This window comes from Cinclus cinclus, chromosome 3 (genome assembly GCF_963662255.1).
Source record: "Cinclus cinclus chromosome 3, bCinCin1.1, whole genome shotgun sequence".
Classification (NCBI taxonomy): domain Eukaryota; kingdom Metazoa; phylum Chordata; class Aves; order Passeriformes; family Cinclidae; genus Cinclus; species Cinclus cinclus.
Window position 1 is genome coordinate 19,558,959 of NC_085048.1, and position 13,944 is coordinate 19,572,902.

The 13,944-nt window shown below is 36.0% G+C and overlaps 1 protein-coding gene across 1 annotated transcript in view; it reads left to right on the plus strand.

The window, feature by feature from the left end:
• SH3YL1 (SH3 and SYLF domain containing 1) overlaps positions 1–13,944 on the plus strand; it is a 46,889-nt gene that overhangs the window by 18,052 nt on the left and 14,893 nt on the right. Inside the window, exons 8-11 of the mRNA XM_062488957.1 lie at positions 2,218–2,346; positions 3,067–3,211; positions 3,864–3,936; positions 4,621–4,677. Coding sequence (XP_062344941.1) covers positions 2,218–2,346; positions 3,067–3,211; positions 3,864–3,936; positions 4,621–4,677 — 404 coding nt within the window. The remainder of the gene's footprint in view (positions 1–2,217; positions 2,347–3,066; positions 3,212–3,863; positions 3,937–4,620; positions 4,678–13,944) is intronic.

Sequence of the window (13,944 nt, forward strand, 5' to 3'; positions counted from 1 at the left end):
GATCAGGGAAGGGCAGTGAATATCATCTACCCTACAAAGTCACTTAGTACACTGTCCTGCAACATCTCTCTGTCCAAGCTAGGACATCAGTGTCTGGGTGGGGAGATGAGCAAACAGGTGAAGAGCCAGATCATCAGATTAGAAGAGCAGTGATAAATGGTTCATGTTGAAGTCTGAAGCCAGATTTCTTTAGACTTCCTCAGGAGACTCTTCTAGGACCTCTTCTGCTTGGTATTTTTATCAGTGACCTAGAGGAACAGTTGCAAAATATCCTCTTTAAGTTTATGGATGACTCCAAACCAGGATTTGCAGCCAGTGCATTTCAGGGTAGGGCCATCATTCAGGGCAATGGACCTAGAGAGCATAGAGGAAAGACCCAGCATGAAACCCCATGAAATTAAACAAGGACAAGTGCAAAGTCCTGCAGTTCTAGTTGGATGAACCCCCTGCCAGGCTGAGCAGCTTCCCTATAGAGAAGGTGCTGGGAATCTGGTAGGCAGTAGGGCTAAGCCAGCAATTGATTCCTGACAAAAAAAGTCAGAGAACCGTATAGGGGGTTGCATCAACAGGACTGTAACCAGTAGATGTGGGAAGTGATTGTTCCTGTTTACTTGACATTTCGTAGACTGTGCCTAGAAAATTGTGTTGAGTTTTAACCCTGCAGAAAGTTGTTTATAAATCTGAGTGTGTGCAGTGAACCACTACCTAAATGGCCAGGGAAATGCAGCATGTGAACGATGAGGCTGGGGGAGCTCAGCTTATTGAAGCTGGATGAGAGAAGACCTTTGAGACTGCATTCCCAACAGGACATCACCAAGAAAACAGACCTCAGTACTTTACAGGAATGCATGGAAAGACAATGAGAGGTAGTAGTAATATATTGAAACAAGGAAGGTTCTGACTGGATATGAGAAAAAGAAATTTGACATGAATAAAACTGAGTGTTGGTACAGGTTGCTCAGAGTATATGTGGAATTATATCTTTAGAATTCTTCAAAAACTGGCAGGATAAAGTCTGGAGCAACCTTCTTTCAATTTGATGTATCTATTTTGAGATTACTGTCTTTAAACCTAAAATATTATGTGATCCTGTGAAGAACAAATACTGTAATCTTCCAAACCTGTTGAGGTTCAGTGTGGCCTTACTTGAAGTGTTTATGCTGACCATGAAGTCTACAAGGATTTGAAAATATTGAATAGAGTTTCAGTCACCAGTCCAGACATAATCAGATAATTTTAAAGTGCTATTAAAGTGTGGCTTAATAGTTTGCAGAGGAAGCTGTTAAGATCCAGTTATTAAAATTATTACAGAGATGCCTCTGGCCAAAGAAGATGCAAGTGAAACCATATGCTGAAGTCAGTAGTATGGATTTTATTTAACAGTAGATGTGAGTGGGGGAGAGAGAGAGAAAGAAAGAGAAAAAGAGGAAGAGAGGAGACAAAGAGTGACAGAAAGACAGATTGAGTAGAAAATATCACCTCTCTGTGGATCTAAGCAGTGTCCTGTTGATCCTCTTCTTCTGGTCTTCTCTATGGTGAGGGTTCCATGAAGCTTAGAGTTCAGTGGATCTGTGTTCAATGGATATGTTCAGGCTATTTGGGAACACTCAGGTACCTCCCCTGGCTGGGAAGTTTGACACTGTCTCTTGCCACAGGCTCTGATCTGTTGCATCCCTTGGCATCACATTGAGTTATTTGGTGCAAAGCCTCAGTAATCTGGCTGAGGGTGTTTTGGGGGTCTTTGATGGTTTATGATCCCTTCTCTGACATGACAGCTGCCTCTCTTGTCAGTGCATTGAGTCAGTTATGTCCCATCAGACCTTCCCCGGGGGAGGGGTTGGGAGTTGTGTGGAGGAGAACAATTACCATGATATTGATGAAAGGTGCCATCCCACCTTTCAGGATTTGCCTCATCATTCTGAAAACCTGGCTTGCAGGCTCCTCCTCTGTCTTGTGTGATTCTCACTGCACACCCCTTTGAAGGATGCAAACCTGGCCTCAGCAAATCACCCTGGAGCCTCCTTGATTGTTTTGAGTCATAAACCATGAACCAGTCTCTCAGAGACCTAATGGGGAGCATTCATATGAGGCAACAGTTTTTCTGCTTCTGTCTGAAAATAGGGTAAAAATAAAATGAAGGATTAAAAGAAAAAGATGATTGCTGTTCATGCTAGAAAACTTTATTGAAGAGTATCAACCAAAACTTTTTCCTTCTAGAAACTTAGAGGGGGATGTTGCCCTGAGAAGCTCTGCTGCTGTCTATACATACTGCAAATCTCGAGGACTGTTTGCAGGTGTATCTCTGGAAGGAACCTGTTTAATTGAAAGGAAAGAAACAAACCGCAAGTAAGCTCTCTTACTATCTAAAAGATTCAGTGAAAGCATAGTGACAGAATTAATTAGGGCACATTCACTTTGGAAAAAGAGGTTTTTGTGAAAACTTACTGTGTTCAGTTTAGAATTGCTTGAGGGACAAGTGTTTCTTCAATTTGGGTGTCTTGCAATGGATATTGTGATGATGCTAAATGTTTAGGGATTATTTATCTGTGGCAGGTTGACCTTAGCTAGCCACTACATGCCAGCCCAGTTGCTTTGTCACTTTCCCTCTTCAACAGAATGAGAGGAGATAAAGCATGATGACAAACTCATAAATTGAGATAAAGGCAGTGAGATTACTTACCAATTGCTATTTCAGTCAAAAACCTCTAACCTCATCCAGGAGAAATTAGTTAATTTATTTTCAGTTAATAAGAGAATATTATAATGAGAAATAAGAACAGATATAGAAAGCAACACCTTTCTCCCACACACCTTCCATCTTACTGGGCTCCACTTTAATCACAGCTTCTCTACCCCCTCCTCCCAAGTGGTGCAGGAAAGTGGGGGCTGTGGTCAGTTTTCCAAATTTACAGCTTTGAAATAGTTCTGTCATTTCTCAGTATATGATCAGTAGGAAAAATGCAGGGCTAGGGTTGGATATAAGGAGCATTTGCACAAAGTGAATTTATCTAGAAGTTGAAATGTAATAATAATCAAATATCTGCAATCTTTATTTTTTTGTATCAGGTTTTATGGGCAGGACATTCGTGCTAGTGCCATCCTGCTTGGTGATGTGCCCTTCCCTGCTCAAGCAGATGATCTTTATGAAATTCTAGCATCCTTCACTGAAGTGTATGAAAATGAAGAGCAAAAAAATAATCCAGGAAAATCTGTAAGGGAACAGAGAAGGGTTTGTGCATTTCTTTCTCACATAGGCTTTCCCTGGTCCTGAGCTGTTCCCAAATGGTGTCAATGCTGATGTTCATGTGTCATTTTTAACTTCCCTATTGGATGACTGAAGGCGTAGCACATGTCAGTTACTGCATGTGGAACATTTGTTCAAGTATTTCTCTGCTAGGCTCTTGGGGGGCAAGAATGCTGTTGGGTTTGCTTTGCATCTTTGAGAATAATAAAGTATATCCTTGTTTTGTAATTGTGTGTCATCAAATCTGAGGTGAGGATTAGGAATGTTTGATCAAGTATTTTTAGTCAGGTTAATTGCAAATTGGATACTCAGTTTTTCTACTTTTTCTGTCAACTATTCAAACATTCACATTTATAATGTAATACTGGGATTATAGAAAATATTTTCTTACCAGTGTTGATGTTACTGATAGACTTTCAGCTTTGTTAAACCTATGGTGACTTACTTCAGTGTCACATGTATATCACTTGTGTTTAGTATGCTTCTTGAGTTCTTAAAAGTTCAATGGAAAAATACTAATTTTAATGGTTTTTTAGTGTAGCTTAACTTAATTCTAGGCTCTGAAGTCACAATCTATGTGCAGATGTGATGCTATGTTTTTAAAAAAACTGTACTTTAGGTAAATGACCGGCCTGCTAGACCATCATCCAGACCAGAGCCACCAAAACCTGCTGTTAGACCTACACCACCAGGTGAAAACCTTTCATAATGGCTAATTATTTCTTTTCCTAAAATTAGAGCATTAAAGCTAATCAATACTATGCAGTTATTATAGCAGCTGCCTCTAGAAAAACATTTTAAAAATATTCTTCCTTGGACAAACACTGAAAGCATGTTGATGTAGTGCCATGAATGATAAAGACTAAAGGATTTGTTTATATTAATAAACCTTCTCTCTGACAGATTTGCTATAGAAACAGAGTTTTTTATAGTTACAGAATCATGTAATAATTCAAAGGAAATATTCATGTTACTGGATACATAGAAGCCCCATAGTACAATGAAACTTCTTAGTAAAAAGATCAGTCTCTACTAGAAACTTCTGGTTTCTAGAAGTCATAGTTTCTCTGTAGGTTGTCATTATCTTTTAATCATTAGAGGTTTTACAGAAGAGGAGAAGAGATGGAATTTTGGCTCTTTAACATTCATTCCAAGTGCTTTCATTCAAAGTGAGGCTTTACTGTGCAGCTCCTCTGGTTAACTTAATTCCCTAGTTAAGGATATGAGGCAAAGTCTGTATTTCTTTCTTCTGCACTGCTCGGTAGTTAACTGCAATCATGTAATAACTGTTGAATTTGTATTAGAAGAGCAGTATACAAAATAAAACACATTATGTTAGCATGTCATATAAGTTGCTATTTTATTTTCTCTTTCAGCTAAAAAGAATACAAACAAACTTTATCCTGAACTTCCCAATGATTATGCATCTGCGGGTAAGTACTTAATAAGCTTACACTTATTTTGTTAATACGGTGTAGATTCTGAGAAGTCCTAAAAGTACTTTGAAAGACATATAAAAATATCTGGCCATTGGTATTTTTTTTATTATCCATGTGTTAAAAAGAGATTCAGGTCTTGTATGATCTCCTGAAAATATTTCATAAACAATAATCTTATTCCCTGTCTTAACATTCTAATGATGATATTCTTTTCTGAGTAGCACAAGTTCTTATGTATTATTCTGTAAGCTTGAAAAATGCACTTGAAGTAGTAAAATTGTTTTATGTTACCATCTAATTGAAATGAGAAAGAAAGCTGATATAACAAGCTTCTGTCCAAGTCCTTATGCAATGTACAATAATTCCTGTTTTAATTTTAAAAGTGCTTCCACAGATGATACCTGATTATGTTGGCATAAACACAGATTTACATTGCTTCTTCAGGGTTTTATACTGGAATAACTCTGTGTTACACTAAAGATATTACTTGTTTGTTGTTTTATTGATTCTCTTATGTTTAAGGCACTTTCAGCTCTTAATCAGGAAATCTTAATGTGCAGTATTTGCATTCCATATCCTGTATATATATATATATATGAGTATGTACTTACATTTTCACATATTGCATGCTCACTTGAAAATAAAATTAAACAAAATATCTCCTTTTTTACTTCTGCAAATAGAGCTAAAATTTAGCTTGATAATAGATCACAATGAAAAGTCTGTTTCAGGCAAAGAGTAATTTGAGCTTTTCACTAAAAAATTAAGATAAATATGTGTTGTCTTTACTTCCTTTTTCATATCTTCTCTTCATACATGCTCTTGATATATGTGTTGAAGGGGCAAACACAGGAGAATCCTAACCTGAGCTGTTGATGTGACTTCTGCAGATCAGAGACTCCCGAGAATCAAGATTTTTTTATTGCGTTGTAGGAATTTTACAAGGAAAAGAAAGATGACTGTAGTGGTCTGTACTCAATAGCTGTCATCCAAGAGAAAACTGGTCTTCTGGCCATTAAAACTAAGCTTTCCCAGTCTTACCAAAGTCCTGACCAACTGAGAACAGGTTTCTAAAGCTCGCACACATGTCCTATATTGAAGGGAGTGTTCTTCTATTCAGGTGCAAATAACAAAGCAAAAATATTCCAGAGCCATCTGTTGAATGGCTTTCAAGATTCTTTGAAAGGCAAATATAGACTCAGTCTGCTACTGGGGATTTCTAGCGATTGAAATAATACAAGTTTATCTTTGAAGAATGAGAGAGGCAGTAGGATCTTGTCTAAATGATGGCATGGTATATTTGGCTTTCTGTTGCAGATTACATTTCCATAGGTAACAGTTCAAATATTTTCTGAATCCACATAAATACTCTATGTTTCTAAAGGCTTAAGGTGTTTTCTTATTGCAGGGAGCAACCAAGTCAAGAGTCACAGTCCCTTTCACAGAGGGTGTATTAATGCTGGAGGATGAAATAGAAAGAGCCATAAGACCATCCCTCCTGTCAGTAATCTGTTTCTGCCTATTTATAATCCAAATTATTTCAACAGAGCTACCTAGCAGTTATAGCACATTCACGTCAGTCTTTATTGCAGGAGTTGCTGCTGAACAGATGTTCTACAGTGGTCTGTAAATGACATATTCAAATTTTTTGTGTCTTTCTAGTTTAAAAAATACATATAGATAACCAATAGAAGAGAAAATGAATCTTGTCATTAGGAAGCTACATGTTAGCTGGTGGCTGGTGTGGAGATAGGTTTTGATGTTGAGCAACAAGCTGGTCTGGGTTGCAAGTAATAAGGACTTGCCTTTGGTTGGGGAAGGGGCAACTTGGCATTGTGTTACCAGCATTTGGTTTTGCAACAGTTATACAAGTAGTAGAGAGGTTGAAATATTAACTCTTCTCATTAGGTGAAAGAAGAGCTAGACTTGTGGATGAAACATTTTTAATTATGTTCTGTGTACTTGAATTATATAGATAAGTAATGTAATATAACCTATTTCAAATGCAAGAAAAACAATAAATGAAAAACATGTTTTTTCTAAACTGATAATGTGATACTTGAACTCAAGAAGCGAGGAGATTGTTGTTGTGTTACTGAATGATACTTAAAGTAATGCATTTAGTTGTAAAATGAGCTTCAGTAGTGTCTTAAATGTTCCCAGAAACTTGGGAATGCCACGCATTTTATTTAGATGCAGTTTAAAAATTGCACAGAGCTTTTACAATTCTGGGAAATAAAACCCCAAAACAAAACCCAAAAACAAAACCACAACAAAAAACTGCAGTAAACTAACAGCTGATACAGTTATTGTGATTCAGTGAAGTATGACATTTCTACACTAGTAGACAATTTTCTGAAGACTCAATTAAAGAAAGAAATTTGATTTGCTTATGAGTATGAAAGTTCATGTAGTCTTTAATAGAATTAGGCATTAGCATCTTTATTTTTCTGCATTTCCCCTCTTTGTTGTAAAATCTACTAAAGGGCTGAGTGGCCCTTCCAAGGTTTAGTACTACAACCTAGCTTTTCTTTTTTTGGGTGGATGATTCTTTGGACTTCTGTACCATATCTGCAATACAAACAACCCATGATTCTTTAGTTACTACTTGGACATTGTAGAGTCGGGAGTTTATTTCATCAGGACAATTTTTTTAGATACATTAGGTTCATAGTTTGTCACACTGGAATAGTTAATCCTAGATACTAGATTTTCATTAGTGTTATGATTTGTAGGTTTTGGGGTTCTGCCACAGAGCAGCAAGTAACCGAAAATGTAGCTAAATGGTTACTTACCTGCCTACCCTCCTAACAGTTTGCTGAATAGTATGCAATTCAGAAAATGTTACAGTGATGTGGTATCCCAGCTGAACTGGTAGCAGCAAGAGTAGTGATCTGCTAGTAAAAGTTGGACCTGGGTTGCAGCGAGTGTTGGCGAGACCTGAATCAATAACAGTTTGCTCAAATCAGAAGTCAGATATTCTTCCTTTTTTCTTCAGTTCAGCTGATCAGGAAAGGACATGTTTGGAAAAGAATCACTTGAAACTGCCAAGATGCTGAAACAATCAGGAAACAGACTTGAGACAGGAGTGGAGATGAAAATGGAAGAAATTTCTTCCTTCCAAGCAGTGTTCTTTCACTATTCATTCACAATTGTCAAATCTCACTATGGGCTTAAATTCTTACAATACTGTAAAACAAAACATTCACATCAAACACAAAAGCAGTTCTTTTGATAACAATGTAAGTATTTGATGATCATTTGGAGAAAATAATGATGCTGTCTGCATTTTTAAGGGGTTGTATGATTTTCTCAAGAAACCCATAGGAACTTGTGGCTGTGAAACCTGAATATTTAGGGTTTTTTTTTTTGTTTTTAGATTGCTCTCAGAAACACTTTTTTTCTTACCATCCATAATTATTAAACTAAATATTCTAAAATTTTATCTTGGGAAAAATATTTACTCTCTTCTTTGGATTTTTGAACGCAATAAATTACCTGCAACCATTGAACATTCTAACTGTCATGCATCAAAATCAACACACCCCAATGTGACTACAGTAAAACTAAAAAAAACCCAAAATATGAATTTTGACTAGGCTTTTTCTCAGCAGAAACCTTTCACTTTGAAAATGAAATAAAATATTAACAGATTGTTATTTTCCCAAGAGTCATATATTTATATTCATGCATACTGAAATAAGAGCTATATCAGGCCTGCTGATGAGGATATGGAGGCAGATGAGAAAATTGTCACTGTTTTTAAGAAGCTAAAAAAATGCCTTCTTCCTTCAATGATGATTTGAGTGATTCGTCAACCTCATTATTAAAAATTCATGCCTTCCTACATGAATTTGTCTGCAGCTTTTAGACAATATTTGTTGTGGTTTCCTTCAGTATATTAAAGAGCCCTTTGCTATGTGAAGGAGTTTTTGTTTCCCTCTTGTTCTCTTTGAGACACTTGTGCTGTAATCAAATCACTTTTTGGTCTTCCTTCATCGTTCTTTTGATTGCCAAACAAATTGATGTGCTCTTTGTCAAAAGTAATTTTCTCTTTCCTCTCAAATTTTAAGTATTAGTACAAATACTGAATTCTAAGCTGTGAGCTCACTGATATCAGTAAAATTTGAGCTCTTAAAAGCTCTAATAAATTTGCACTAAACTCCAGTCCTTTTATTTTCTATTATGTATTTTATTTACTTAATTAATTAATTAATTTTAATATTCCTGAGTGTTCCTTATCTATGTTTAAAACAACTGAGGCAACCTTTTTTGATTAGGTGGTACCATGAGGTGGTAAATTCAGTTTGTGTTAACTAAGTGCATCAGAGATGCTGCTTTGCATGGTTGCAGTTCTCCAGGAATCAGGCCTGGCCCACTTCTCTATAATTTCAGAGATGATCTCAGTGTTTCTTTTGGTAATCTATGAATGCCAGATGGTTCAGTAGATCTGTGAAAATCTGCTTCCCAAGAGAATTCCAAGACAGATTTTCATACCTCCTGAAGTGTATTTTGTCAAGGAAAACTGAAGGCTTATTTGTGAAATTGCCTTTGTTAGTACATTATGGATGATTTTGTGGCCACTTACAAATGTTTTAACTAAGCCAACATAATTATATGGATCAAGAATTCATAGACCTCTTCTGAGGTAAAAAGCTTTATTTTTTTTTCCTTATGATTTCACCTCCTGTTTCACTTATTTTACTTGCATATCTGTTCTGCAGTTCAGTTTACATCTGATTTACTATCTTGTTATTTTGAAAGCTACTACTCTCTAGGATAATATCGATCAAACTTGGAAAAGAAAATATAAGCTGGAACATGGACACCATTCTAGCAGTCTCTGCATTAATTAGTACCTCTACTTATGTGTGGTGCTGAGCTTTTTTAACACAGTATAATAAAAAAGTAGAATTTTTAGTTAGAACTGCTGAAAGAGAACATCACTCTATGTGCAACTTTAAAATAGGTTTGCTTTGGTAAGTATGTATTGAAGCAATCACTTTATTTTTTTATATATGTATTTCTCAGCTCAGGTTTAACAAAACCAGTACTATTTTGGTAACTCAGATTTAACTGAAAATCTAACACGGAACTATTTATATTCACTGTGCAGTTCCATGTTTAGAAATGCCCACTGACAAAAAAATTCTGACAACTGTGCTACAAGAGAAATGTAAGTGTGCCCAAATCTCCTCTTGATTAGTGACTTTTGACTTGGGCATTTTTATTTTAAATAAGACTAAGCACCACAGCAGGAAAGTAAAAATATTTTGTGAGTTTTGAAACAAACAAAATCAGCTATCTCTGTGGTCTCAGACTAACTTTTTCCTAGTGTAAAACCTTTTTTTTTCCTTTGCTCTTTTGTTTTTCCTTTGTTGTTAGAAAGCCTGTATGTTAAGTCTGCCTTTCTAGGATATTGTCAGTATTTCCTTATTTGCTTCTTCTTGCCTATTCTGGATCAAGATGATTTAAAATGGTTTAATCATTCTGAAGTTTCCTTTGCCAACTTGAATTGTAGTAAAATTGAATCAAAAGCTTTTAACTTTTAGTTAAGGTAGATTATTAAATGGTTTTTGTACCTGATAACTGCATAGACCTGGAATGAAGGAGTCCACAACCTCCTGTTTTTAAGGATGGAGGAAGACTCTGTGGTTCACAGTGAGGGGAAAAATGCATTTTTCTTTTGATTTGGAAATTAAATCATCCACGAAAACATGACAAAAACAGATGAGTACATACTCCTTTAGGTGTTGTGGATATGTGCTGTGTATCTGAAACTGGAAAAAAAACCCACTTTTTATTCTTCAGTTTATGAATTACTCCTTTTCCAAGAAAGGAAGAGATTTGCAATAGGATCAAGTAGAACTGTAGTAAGGAAGAACCCTCATCAAGCTGTGCAGTAATCTGTTCCTTCAATTCTATAATTTGATGAGAAACTCTTAGCAGATTATAAACTATAAAATCAATAAGACAGCTCAGTGTGACAAGTAGGTATTTGTTTTAGAAAAATTTCACGAAGTAAGACATATAATGTGTCTGTCATAATCCTTCATGGCATTGTCTACTAATTTGGTAAACTAAAGTATGGGAGGTTTTGTTTTGTTTTAAGAGTTTTAGCTGAGCTTGGTCTATTTTTGTGGGTTTTTTTGTGGCAAGACTTGTGATGTGTTTATATTTAGTTACTAGAAAAATAAAACATCCATCTGGTGGTCCCCCACAGTATTAATTTTCTTGCTATTATGAGCTCTTTCTTAATACTAACCAAACCCAGGAAATCCCAGGAAATTATTTTTGAGTCTATTTTTATCCCTGATTCACTTTTACTAGGATCGTACTATTACTATCATGAATGTGATAAGTCAGATAATCAAGCTGCTTATGGCTTATGTTGTGGCAAGCTGAGAGGAAAATATGCAGTATGCAGGCCTTCACTGGTCATACTGAAACAAATAACTTGATGCATATAATCAGCTAACTCAAAATACAACAAGGCACAGAGAGATTGAGGTCAGACATGCTAGAATGAAATTGGGGTCTTTCTGATGTATGTGTGCATGCGTGGGCAGAGAGCTGTTGTGCTAGCTAAGAACAAGCTACTCTGGCATGAGTAACAATATTTTTTCTTGGCATTTTTTTAATGGTTTGAAATAAAAATTAGAAAGTTGATGTAAAGCACAGAAAAATTTCACTGCAATCAATGCATATTTTTTAAGTGTAAAGCACCACTAAGATGACAATTCTGGTTCACAGAATTAGAACACGAAATTGTTCACAGGAGCATATAGAAGTTAAATAGTATAGATTGAAGTCTTGTCTGATGCCATTGTAATTCATACAGATTAATGCTTTAGCATCTGGAATACATGCTTTAAATGTTGTTTCAAACCTGGGTACTGCTGTAGATAGTATTTGCTTCTGTGTTGTTCAAGCAGTAGGACTACAGCAAGCTTAAATTGCTTTCCTGTCTATTATCCAGAAAAGCCTTTGGGAGTATGGGAGCTTCTGCTTCATTTATAGTACTTGAAGCCAAACAGAAATTTTGACTACTTCAAGGATGTGATAGATATACTGGATTTCTCTCCAGAGTGCTGTGAAATGCCCTGTGCTTGACTGACTTGATGCAAAAGCTAACACTATTGTAAGAAATGCAGGTCTTTTTGTAGTAATGGTGGGCTGGCACTTTACAGATTCATCCTTATAGCAGGGATAAGAACATCTACTTTTTGCTAAATGCTAAAGGAAGACTTTCTTTTCTCTGGGAAATTATTATTTTTCACCCTGATGGAATATCTACGTTAAATGTATTTTCCCATGAGCAGTAAAATCATGGTTCCACAAATCGTGATATATTCTCTGTTACGGAGGGACCTGGGGTCCTGCATCTACCTTGGATGTGCTGGTTTAGTGTTACATCATGCAGGTCCACCAGCTGGATGTTGCTGATTGAACCAAGAAGATTATTCATCTTTTGTGGAAAAGCTGTTGGTTCCTGAATAAGAAATAGGAGGCCATAGGGAAAAAAAAAAAAACAAAACCAGACACTAATATACACTAAACCAGTACAGAAAATAACTGTTTTAGAAATGGTGTAATGATGCTTTTCACTTCAAAAAGACAAGGTTTCAAGAAAGTTCTTACTTTTTCATGGAGAGGACTGGCAAGATTTGCATTGAGACTTCTTTGCTTGTATTTAATTTGGTTTGTCTTTTTCATTAATAATTTTTTTGCCATATTAAGTAACCTTCAAATATTCTTTTTCCAGCCATTTTTTTCTTGAAGCTCAGCTAGAAGTGACCTCTAATCATGTGGAAAGGCAGTGTTAATTTTTTCATACACATTGAGACTTGCACCCCTCTTCCCCCTTTTCTCTCAGTGGTGCATGTTTGTGTTTTTAGCAGCTCCTTTGCTATGTAGCAAGGAAGGTGTCAAAAGAAGACTAAAAATAGGAAAATAGAAAACTTCTTGTAAAGAAATATATAATGGAAAAACTTATTCTGGTCCACAATTTCAAGTATTGGTCTGTGCCATAAGGTTTGGCTGTGTCTTGTCTAGTCCTGACATTTCTGCCTTTTGTCAGCAGCTACAGAAGGATGAGACAGAATTTGAAGTTGAGACAGCAGAGTAAGTTTGGAGATACTGTTGAGGGGAAAAACTTCCTTCACATTTGTTGCACATTGGACAAATATGAGCCAGTGGTTGAATCTCATCTGCAAGTCCAAATTTCCTCATCCTTGAACCAAAGGATATGATTACTGTTAATTTTTTCTTTTTAAAGAACATCTATACAGACAATATTTCACTTGACTTAAAAGCGTATGTATGAAGAATACTGTTAATAACATTTTTAAATTTCAGCTGAAAATTGTGGTGCTGTTTGCTTTTTCATTTCAAGAACTTTATCATAACTGACTAGGCTGATGTAATGAGTATTCTGCAAAGTTTGGTTGTGCTTAGCTGTGAGGGGTAATATCAGCACACCATAGGTTATAATGAATGTCCAAGATGCTTCATCCATGTGTTGGTGGATATTGCAGGTTGCAGAGTTTGCACTGATCAGATTAGGCTCTAGTTTATGGTTCTGTGTAATTTCTAGCTCTTGCTGAAGCTGTTCTGTAATGAATAGGGCTATCTGCCTTTCCCCTACCAGTGTAAACTGTGGTCAAATGATTACAGGATTGTGCCAGGGGATACTGTAAGTGGAAGTACAATTGCTCAAGTCACCATTTGACACAGAAGGGGAACACTGATTGAAAACCTTTTGAAATTTTAAGTTGCTGGAGCCTCTGGTGTAGGTAGATTTAATAATGGCTGTACTGCTGCTGAAGGAACATAAAAGCAATGAGAATTAGTAATTGTAGCAGGAATAAATCCTAGCATAGATTTCAAAAGCCCTATATCCCTTAGGGCAGCTAAAGTTAAGAATTTTCTATATATATCACAGGTGTTCATAACTATATAAATATTATCATGAAAGTGCTAGACTTTGTATTAAAACAGGATACTCACTTGTTCATTTTATTTTGTTCTTATGAAGACTTTCTTATGCTTTCTATTTCTCTAGCAAAAGTGCCTTTCTGTCTGATAGCTTTGCATGGTAATAGTAACATCTTTAATTTGTTTTATTCTGAGAAGCTCATTCTTATTTTGCCTAGAAAACAGGCTTTCTGTTCTTGGTCTGCTATTTTCTCAACCAGTTTTAGACATTGATGATAAGGATTGTGAACAGACCTTCAAATGAGGCCTTGTACAGTATTTAGT